The sequence below is a fragment of the Alosa sapidissima genome, chromosome 20 (genome assembly GCF_018492685.1).
Source record: "Alosa sapidissima isolate fAloSap1 chromosome 20, fAloSap1.pri, whole genome shotgun sequence".
Taxonomy (NCBI): Eukaryota; Metazoa; Chordata; class Actinopteri; order Clupeiformes; family Clupeidae; genus Alosa; species Alosa sapidissima.
This window is the reverse complement of record NC_055976.1, coordinates 15,408,112-15,418,524: the sequence shown is the minus strand read 5'-3', so window position 1 is coordinate 15,418,524 and position 10,413 is coordinate 15,408,112. Positions and strand designations below refer to the sequence as shown.

Genomic DNA, 10,413 nt, shown 5'->3' with positions numbered 1-10,413 from the left:
AACTTTGTCTTTGCGTCATGGCTGTTAGGCTACTGATAATATGTCAGGCAGTGGCCCTTTGTGCAGGTATGCATGATTGTGTGTGTTGGGTGCCTGTGACTATGTGTAATGAATCTATGAGTGTGTAAAGAACTAGAGAATTGTGTGTGTATATATTTAGTTGTGTGTGTGTTTAGAGAGAATCTGTGCATGTGTGTGTGTGTGCATGTGTGTGTGTGTGTGTGTGTGTGTGTGTGTTACCTGCACAAATCATCCCGCATGCACTGCATCTTCAGGGTCAGGCAGTTGGGCGGATGGTCATGCTCACGGTCCTCGAATGAGCAGGACGGCACGATGGTCTTGCGCCGGCGCTCGCCACACAGCGGGTCCGAGCATGGGCAGAAGAGCACGGGCAGGCTGTAGTCCTCAGGCACGCGCTCCAGGAAGCGCCGCAGCGCCCGGTGGCACTTCTGCCGGTTGCAGTAGCTGGCGCCGTCGACGGCCGGTTTGGTGCAGGCCACGGCGTACTCGGAGCGCAGCGCGCCGCACTTCTCGAACATGCCGCAGTCCTGCGCCGCCTTCAGACACTGGTTCTGCCACGGAGACGAGGCTAAGGGAAGGAGAGGAGGGTTGGAGAGATACGGAGAGACAGACATAGAGCCTTACCACTCCTTCACGAAAACCATTGTCTCACACTCTCATGCACTCTGAGGGCCAGATGTACTGTAACGCTTTTGCGCCCACTTCAGGCGTATTTGTTTCGCAATGTGCATGTTAAATCATTGCGAGGTATGTACAAACAGGACGCAATGGTGTTAAAGCGCAAACTGCCTGTTGTAGGAGCTGAAAATGGCTCATTGCGTTTTTCGTGTCGTGCATATGCATTCATGGGAGGATCCAGGGGAAAGTGGGAGTTTAGCATAAAGAGATGGGAGAGGAAGCGTAAAGAGCGCCTAATTATGTATTCCGCGGTATGTGCAAAGACTGCTTGAGTCTTTGAAAGAGCATGTCTATTCTGCACTTACAGTAAATACTTCCGCCTTGTAAAAGCAGCTGTTAATCCAAATTGCAGTTCAATGCGTCAATAAGAGAACCTTTCAAAGACAACAGAATCGCTATTTAGAGCACCAGTGTTGTAAGTATTTGTACTAAGCAACCTTAACTTTCGTTGGCCTTTCGAATGTCTTACTTTCACTTTAGATTTGACTAATCTTCATTAGCCTATGTGCATAAGTTGTTTGAGTAGAACTACTGATCTTCATTATCTCCCTGCTTGTTGACATCTTATCATGTATGGTATTATTTCATGATCGCTAAACGTTTGATTCTTTTTAATGTTGCCATCAGTTAACTTCATTCAACTGCGCTTGTATGTAGGCTCTGTCGTTCAGTTGTGGACGTTCGTAAATTGCAGTAATGGGTGGAGAAAGGTGCAGTTTACACTATGGATTAAAAGTTTGATAAATACGAAGAAAACTTGGGTCTGACAGCGTTCGCAATCTGCGGTTTGTCCATGGCGCTGATAACGCTACGTTCGCAAAAATGTACACACATCTGGCACTGATTGTGTAACACTCTGTAAAGCTCCATGAGACATGTGCAATCTTTTGGCGCCCTATAAGTGATATTAATTTGATAAAAAACTTACACCACTAAAACACATACTCACAGAAAACATTCAAATTCTCCACCCAACAAGATTGACATGTTTATAATAATGAATAAAAAGACACCATAAAGGAAGAACATAAAAAGCTCAAGCCTCTCCAGTTTAAAACCAATTGTCCTTCATCTTCAGCTTCACACAGCAGCTGCTCCAGCCTCCAAGCACTAGCAAATCTCATGGCTTCCTCAACATGTTATGTTCGTACACATTCAATTTTCAGGCAACCAGACACTATTCCCTATTCCCTTAAAAGCAGAGAAAGATAGAGATAGAGAGAGAGAGAGTGAGGAATAGGGAGGGAGGTAGAGAAAGAGAGAGGGAGGGAGAGATAGAGAGAGGGAGGGAAGTATGAATAATGATGAGTTGAGAGGTGGAGATAGAGGCCAAAGGGCCCAGAGAGAGAGAGATAGGGGAGTGGGACAGCAACAGGAGAATTGGAAGAGAGGGGGAGATAAGAAACAGAAATCGAAAAAGGAGAGAGAGAGAGAGAGAGAGAGAGAGAGAGAGAGAGAGAGAGAGAGAGAGAGAGAGTGTGTGTGTGTGTGTGTGTGTGTACCTGCGACTAAGGATGTGATTCTGAGTGTGTCCAAACTCCTCCGTAGCTCCTCGTCCATGTCCTCATACGGAGATGACTCAATGTCATCATAACCTGGAGCAGCATACGCAGAACACACACACACACACACACACACACACACACACACACACACACACACAAACAAAGTCAGTAAATGCATTAAGACAACTCAGTGCTGTTATGACCCCCAGGAAGACACACACACACACACACACACACACACACATACACACACACACACACACACATACATTAAATCCACAAAGATGCCCCAGTCTCATAAACTGCATCAGACACTGACACACACCCTCACTAAGTCACACACATACACACACACACACACACACACACACACACACACACACACACACACACACACTCAGCAAGGCCATTTTTACTGCACATACATACACACCATTTTCTGCTCTGTGCTCTAATATGGAGATAACAACAGTCATCATAACCTGTAGCAAGACACACTTTACACCTCAGACACACTATGCTATTTTAACTTGTAGCAATAAGCACATTACATATCACACCACACACACATACACAGAAATCATTAGAAACTGAAATCTGGGCAAAAAATATATACCAATTACCCCCCCGCCCACCCACCTACCCTCTCTCTCTCTCTCTCTCTCTCTCACACTCACACACACACACACACACACACACACACAGGGTGAGTGAGAGAGAGATAAAGAGATACAAATTTCTATCAGACCAACAATAGGGACAGTTCTGGGACTAATTAAGCCTGCAGTCCTGGCCCATTAGCCTGTAATTATCTGTAATTAAGAGAGCTTTGGCATGAGATTAAATGACAGATTACAGCGCAGTTCTGATTACCTGACGGCCATAATAAGCACCAGTGCTAGGTAACAGCCAACAGAGTACATGATGCAGCTCAGCTCCTCACTGGTCAACAAAGCCTTTTACGGTCTCGCATCCAGCTGCATACATATTTGTGAGGGATCGAGCAAACAAGCAGTCGACACAGGGACACAGGACTGAGGGTTTAACAAAAATGGTTTTATTTACCAAAAGCTTAATAAAATAACAGAATTACTTTTTAAATAAAGTTCTGTGCCCAAAATAAGGGTATCACACTCAAACCGCCGCGAGCACCATGATACATGAAAACTGTTGAATTACACTGTTTAATAAAGTCTGTATGTTGTATGAAATCACACACACACACACACACACACACACACACACACACACACACAATGCAAATCCATTGAAATATTACGGACACACGGCTCACCTTGAGGGAACCTGAATGTCCAGTAGACCCGGATGCAGCGCTCCTCCTTGCGCGAGCCCCGCTGACAGCGACAGTCCAGCGCATGGGGCTTCATGTGGAGTACGGCGCTCTGCGCCTCCATGCACGCCTGCTGGGTCTCAGGGTCCGGTGGGGCGTGGGCATTGGCGTTGTCCAGGCAGATGTCCAGCTGCTCATACCGCAGCCGGCACTGGCGCTGGTCGTGGCAGGAGCGCCGGAGCTCCAGGCAGTCCAGTCCAGTCGAGGAAGAGGAGGAAGAGGAGGAGGAGGAGGCCGCCAACGCCACCATCTCATGCTGTGTAGACGGGAAGCAGTATACGCCTGGGAGAAGAGAGGGGCAAAGAGAGAGAGAGAGAGAGAGAGAGAGAGAGAGAGAGAGAGAGAGAGAGAGAGAGAGAGAGAGAGAGAGAGAGAGAGAGAGATGAGGAGAGGAGAGGAAGGGGGGTGGGAAAGAGAGAGGTGATGAGAGGAGTGGGAGAGGAGAGGAGAGAGATAGGAGTGAGACGGGGAAGAAGGAGAGAGTGAGTGTAGAAAGAGAGAGGGGGGGAGTGTGACAAGGAGGAGAGGAGAGAGAGAGGTCGTAGACAGAGAAAGAGAGAGGAGCAGGTGAGGAGGAGAGGAGGAGTGGAGAGAGGGAGGAGAGGAGAGAGCCAAGAAGGAAAGTAGATGAAGAAATAAGAGAAAAAGAGAGAGAGAGAGAGAGAGAGAGAGAGAGAGAGAGAGAGAGAGAGAGAGGTGGTTTAGAAGTGTAGGGAAGATGGAGGAGATGGATGGAGTGGGGACAGTCAGTGGGTGCAGAGGAGGAGGGAGAAGATAGAAGCAGGGAGGAAGAAAGGAAGGGGAGGAATTAAACACAGGCCCAGGGGAATGTATGGAAATGAGAGAAAGGGAGAGAGAGATACGGAAAGGGCGGGAGAGAGAGAGAGAGCAAGAGAAAAGAACACCTGTTTCAGAAAGAGTTTGTGTGTGTGTGTGTGTTCTTGTGCATAAGACTGAAAAACAAAGTCGATTGAGAGGATAGCTCATTCTTGGTCATTCTTGGAGTGTGTATTTTTGGAAGTGGGACAGAGAGCGACATATAGACAAATTAAATCACAGAAAATTAAGGCTACTATTCACGCAACCAGCCAGTGAGTCACAAGATCTCACCGTGGTGTCTAATGTTTAGTGTCTTTTTTGGGTCAAGAGCCCTTTCTAATCTTCTGCCACTCTTTGCCGGAAGTTCTAATTCCCATAATCCCGCTCTCCCAAGTCCTGTCATTTGGAGGAGATTTTTGCTGACATTTAACAGATTTCACACCTCAAAATAACAAATGCACACACAAACACGCAGCACACTTCTGGTGCTTTGTCTGAGCCTGATAAAACACAACAAATGCCAGCGCCTGAGATCACGTCCAGTCCGACCGGATTTGAAGGATGAGGGACATGATTTCTGTGGACAGCCTTTGCAAACTGTTTCAAGTGTGGCGGATGAACCGGAGCTTTCAGGTCACAGAGTAGCCTGATCTTAAATAATGACTGTTTCTGGGAGGACATGGTTCTGATGCCAGACTGGGACACCCTCAAGATAAGATTGAATCTGAGACAGGCTGGCGAGAAGCCCTGTGGTTTAAAAAAACCTTCATCTCCAGTCACTCATTAGCTAACAGGTGTTGCTGACATGGCTGTCAAGAGTTATCACCCACGACACGAGACGACTCACACTCCAGCCCAGCCTGATAGACGCTTTTACTGCCAGAGGGAGTTCTCAGTAATTCTGCGGACCAAGAAGGTCTACACCTCCTGATCTCCACAGCAATCGTCTGAGCAAGGGTCTGAGGACTGAGGCCAGGGTGGTGGCAGAGAGTCCTCAATAATTAATTGTTTTATCCAGCTTCCGGGGTTGGATCTAAGTAAGGACACAATATGGTTGTAGCACAGCTGTGACAAAACCTGTATCACGCCATGTCACACTTCACACTCTCAGCACTCATAAGACCCAGCACCAAATCACACTGCATATATATCAGCTCATTCATTTGCCAGGCAATCAGATCCCTGAACCAACCAGATGTGGATCACCTCTCGCCATCTGAGAATCCAAAACTGGTATCTAAATTGGGTTCTGGAGACTGAGACTACACAATGAGATCACACAGTGTCCTGAGAAGATGGGAAGAGTAAATACTGCATGAGCAGCAATTAATAAATGCAGAAATCTGGTGACATGTTGTGATAGGTGACATTTTGTCATGGCCTATACTGAATTGCTATTCTTGATCTATTTCTCTCACCACCTGTCCCCCCCTGCACATGTTTTCCCATTTTAATTTTTTCTCTCCTCAATTGTATGGAGAATGAACTAGACCTTGTTAGAGGCAAAGACAGCTCTGCTCAAGTGACCCAAAGTGAGTGAATGAAAGTGGGTGAGCCATGAATGCAAAGCTCACATAGGCAAGCTGTTTCAGAGGGTGTCTACTTGTGTTCACGCACGGTGAGCTGACAAATTATTCTACTTCAGTGGGAGTGAAATGCAACTAGCCCACTTCTTTAGCATTAGCAATGTTGACATCCAATGGAGAGGCATTTTAGCAGATCAGTCGAGTTACCCTGATCTGGAGTTACACAGCACTAGCACTATGCAGAGGGTACATACCTGCCCTCCCATATGTTATGGAATGGTGTATATTAGAAGTGCAGTGGCCACTCATTTCTCTACTAACAATGTATTCATTCATTTTCTCTCATTACATTCATTGTGAGGCATGTAGAATGACATATCACGGTTTGTCTACAGTTTCATATTGTTGAACCTGGCCTGCACAATACAGTTTATCCATATCGCACTGCATTATGGTGTCAGTGACCAATCGTCTTGCGGCAGTCAGCAGGAAGTATCAAAGATTAGTCACACGAGTAAACGAGTTTAGATAATGAATGTTTTTTTTTTTTTTAAACGAAAAATCCTACTGATTATGCCAGAAAATGGCCTCGACTACAAGCCCAACGTGAGTGAGCCCCAGAAACAATACAATTGAGGTTAATTTGGTGCGTAGTAGATTCATGTCACTTAGGTACAGTGTTTAAATTATTAGGTTACTTCAGACACGAATTTGCAAGTCACCTCTACCTTTTTCCCATAGAATGATATAAAGTCTGATAGATAAGATAACTGGTTGTTATCTCATGCATTCTTTGGCATCTAAGCCACTGAAAGCTAGTGACAATCTTGTCAGCTAGTTAATGTTAAAATATAAACCAATCATGGGAAACCGCATTTGCAATGTAAACTGAAATAAAGTTTAATTTATCATAATTAGTCCACCAATAAAATACAATCTTGGGTACAAAGTCATCACCCTTAGTGTTTATGATGCTACATTGCTTCAAATCTCAAACATAATAAAGTCCTTAGAGAAATAACTGGGAAAGTTTACTCTAACAGGCTACCATAGAGGTGAAGTCCCCCTTCCCCTTTGCCCTTTTCGAAATGCTACTGGAACAGAGATCAATTAATATAAAGGTGTAGGCTAGCATTCAGACTGGACTCCTACACACTTAATGCATGCTAAATAAATTGTTATATTTCATTATAGGCAGTTTGTCTGTAAGATTTCATATTTCTTACTTTATATGGTTTTTAGGCCATTCTGATATAGTCTACTGACTACATCCTGACAGTTCTCTCTTTATTGTGATTTAATAGACTTCATAGACTTCAACCCTATTTATTCGTTCTTGAGTTAACAATGAACTTCAATTAATGTAGGAAATGAATAGTGATTGTGTGGCCTATGAGAGAACACCCAGTGATAGGCCTGATTCCATCAAATGGTAGCCTATAGCGATGTGGTCAGGGTACACCGGTATACCGTGGTCTGCCTTACCGGTGACCTCGTCGTGGTCCGCCTTATCACAGAATTTATAGTTCACGCACCTCTTTTTTTACCACCACACCCCTCACCCAGGGACAGTGAGCATACTGATGCTCAAAGGCTGTCGCTGAATTGGCTAGGTGGGTGCCACACATTGCCGTTGGCAAGTTCGCTTCCCCATAATTCAAATGAAGCACATTGGATTTCTCAGCACTGACTTATTCAGTTCATTCATTCATTAAATCCCTGCTCTTGAACCATGCTTCTTTATTTCAAAGAGGTAGTTATTTGCAGTATGCACCCTCATCGACCTTGCAAAAACATTGCTCGGTGTGATGAATGTGTTCAACAAATTAATGAATGTGTTGAACTTGATGTTTTTAAACAAAACTATTTGTCCTTTATGATTCTAGATAAATGTTGGACAGTTCTGTAGCAGTCCTGAACCCCAAAAGTCAAAAGTTCATTCCGTTATCACTTATCAGTCTTGCAAGTATACAAATGCAGAAGTTCGTGCCCTGGTGTAACCTTAAAGTATTTTGTTTATGTCAGACAAATACATCATGATTTACAAGGTATAACAGAGGGGAATACTAACACCATTGGGTCAGACAAAGTGTCAAAAACAATTGCAACCAATCCTCAACATTAATTGGGTTAAAGATTTATTTTATCTTGAGAAGGCAGGTAACTGAAGTGTGATAAGAACGGCATAAATGCCTTGTTTATTTTCTGTTTGAGGGACTTCAGTCTCTGTTACACTTCAGAGAGTAACTGTCGCTCTGCCTGCCAGTTGTGATAAAGATCTTTTTCAAAAGCAATCATGTGCTGTGTGTCTTTGTCCTCTGCAAATTTAAAGGATATTCTAAGAGGGGGAAATTTCTTTGAAACGTTACCAGATCTTCTTTGCTCTTGGGAAAAAAATGGTAGCAGCTGTATACAGTAGTCTTTTGTCGTTCAGAAAAAGAGGGAAGTGTGGAAGTGCTTCAAAGCCTCATTGGTATAACAACCACGCTTAGAGATGACATTTTGTGGGCCTTTGGATGGAGGAGAGGCATCTGTCAACTGGTGGCTGTTTGTCGGTGGGTACAAGTACAGACAAACTTGCATTCTTTTGGATGCCGCTTGGAGCATGTCCAATTTTGCCCAGCTGTCTGGTGTTGTGGTATATAAAGTGTTGAAGAGTGTTTGACTGAGCCCTCCAACAAAAGTGACAGGCACACTGCTGGAGAGTTATATTTGTGTGAAGTGGCATCGGTGAGGCAGACAGTCTGTTCTGCATAGAGACAACGGATGTGTGACATAAACAAAAAAAAAAAGATTTTCTTTCGTACGCAGTATAAATGAAAGGTAACCTTTATTTAATTTAAGACACCAATTTGCTAGTATCATTTTGTGAAATCTTTTAATTTTTATTACATTTTCTTTTCTTTTCTGAAGAGCAGTTTAAATTGAGAAAGTGAGTGTGAATGTGGGTGATGTAATGCTGTGCTGTGATCTGCCGACTGGCCGTGGGCTGGGGGTTGAATTTACACCTGATTCTGCTTTCCCTGCATGACGAATGCACTGCACATGGCTTGGGCCTCAGCTCTGGTCCTGGAATATGAAACTCTACCCAGGGGTCTGGCCCTAGATCACAATCCCTGACCAGGTGTGTGCGCGACAAGACAAGACAAGACAAGACAACACGGCACACGTTGTACGCAAACCGCGACATTGCTCTGAACAGTCGCCCCCCCCTCCGACTGACATGTCAATTAGGCTTTTCAAATCGGGAGCGACACCGGGAGATGTAGAAACATGGAGACGAGCGCACCTACATCGATCAATCATTTTAAACAGAGAAGAGAAGACAGAGAGCGGGATGAGGGCGTGGAGGGATGGCAGGAGGGGGGGAGAAAACAGACTCAGTGTGGTGGCACGTTCCAATCAGACCCATGCTGACATGAGTCATTCTGTGTGTGTGTCTTTGTGTATGTTTGTGTGTGTGTGTATATGTGTGTGTGTGTGTGTGTGTGTGTGTGTGTGTGTGAATGTGCGCATTTGTGTGTGTGTGAGTGTGTGTATTTGTGTGTGTGTGTGTGTGAGTGTGTATTTGTGTGTGTGTGTGTGTAAGTGTGTGTGTGAGTGTGAGAGAGAGAGAGAGACAGGAAGTACACAGACACAACCCTGGCTAACAGCAGGAACCACATACCTCACAAATACTGAGAGAAAAGGACAAACACAACTTATATCAATAAGGTATAGATCTCAATCTGTGTGTGTGTGTGTGTGTGTGTGTGTGCGCGAGTGATGGCAAAGGTTTGAGTGTATGTGTGTGTGATGGCAATGGTGTGTGTGTGTGTGTGTGTGTACAGGCCCCACCTCTGCCATGAGTATATGTTTAAGTTTACTTGAGATGTGCAAGCGTTTGTGTTTGTGTGTGTACACGCATGCATTTATGTGTGTGTGTGTGTGTGTGTGTGTGTGTGTGTGTGTGTGTGTGTGTGTGTGTGTGTGTGAACGTCATCCCTGCCGAGGGTTGATGCATTAGCTGGAGATGGCCTCACATCCTCGGCTTTGGCCGTATATCTGCCCATCAATGACATCATCCAGCTGGGCAACAGCCACTTAGCCACTCTCCCTCACTCTCATACACACACATATACACTCTTTTCTGTCCCACTGTATTTTACACACACACACACACACACACACACACACACACACACACACACACACACACACACACATTTATGTTTGGACTCATACTCATTTTGTCATAGACATGCATAACACTAATACAAACACATTAATTGACTCCAGCATGCTCTAGCACACACAATTTCAGAGCAATCCCCAAACTCACTGACAGTTCCAAAGGTCCAAACATAAACAGACGTGTCATCCCACACACAGACACACATACACACACACACACACAAGCACGCAAATGTTTATCTGATATTGGTGGTCCTTATGCTCACATTCTACCGATATGATACACCTGAATGATAGAGCAAGCTGAATCAAAGGTGTGTGCACACATCAATATGCATAC

The 10,413-nt window shown here is 44.7% G+C and overlaps 1 protein-coding gene across 6 annotated transcripts in view; it reads right to left on the bottom strand.

The window, feature by feature from the left end:
- Positions 1-10,413, bottom strand: part of LOC121694292 (GDNF family receptor alpha-4-like) — a 38,974-nt gene that overhangs the window by 9,737 nt on the left and 18,824 nt on the right. For all 6 annotated transcript variants that reach the window (XM_042074394.1, XM_042074392.1, XM_042074389.1 and 3 more), the window contains 3 exons: positions 3,499-3,837; positions 2,202-2,294; positions 241-589 (listed from right to left, as the gene is read on the bottom strand). In XM_042074394.1, the coding sequence (XP_041930328.1) occupies positions 241-589; positions 2,202-2,294; positions 3,499-3,805 (749 nt within the window). In that variant the 5' untranslated portion in view covers positions 3,806-3,837. The remainder of the gene's footprint in view (positions 1-240; positions 590-2,201; positions 2,295-3,498; positions 3,838-10,413) is intronic.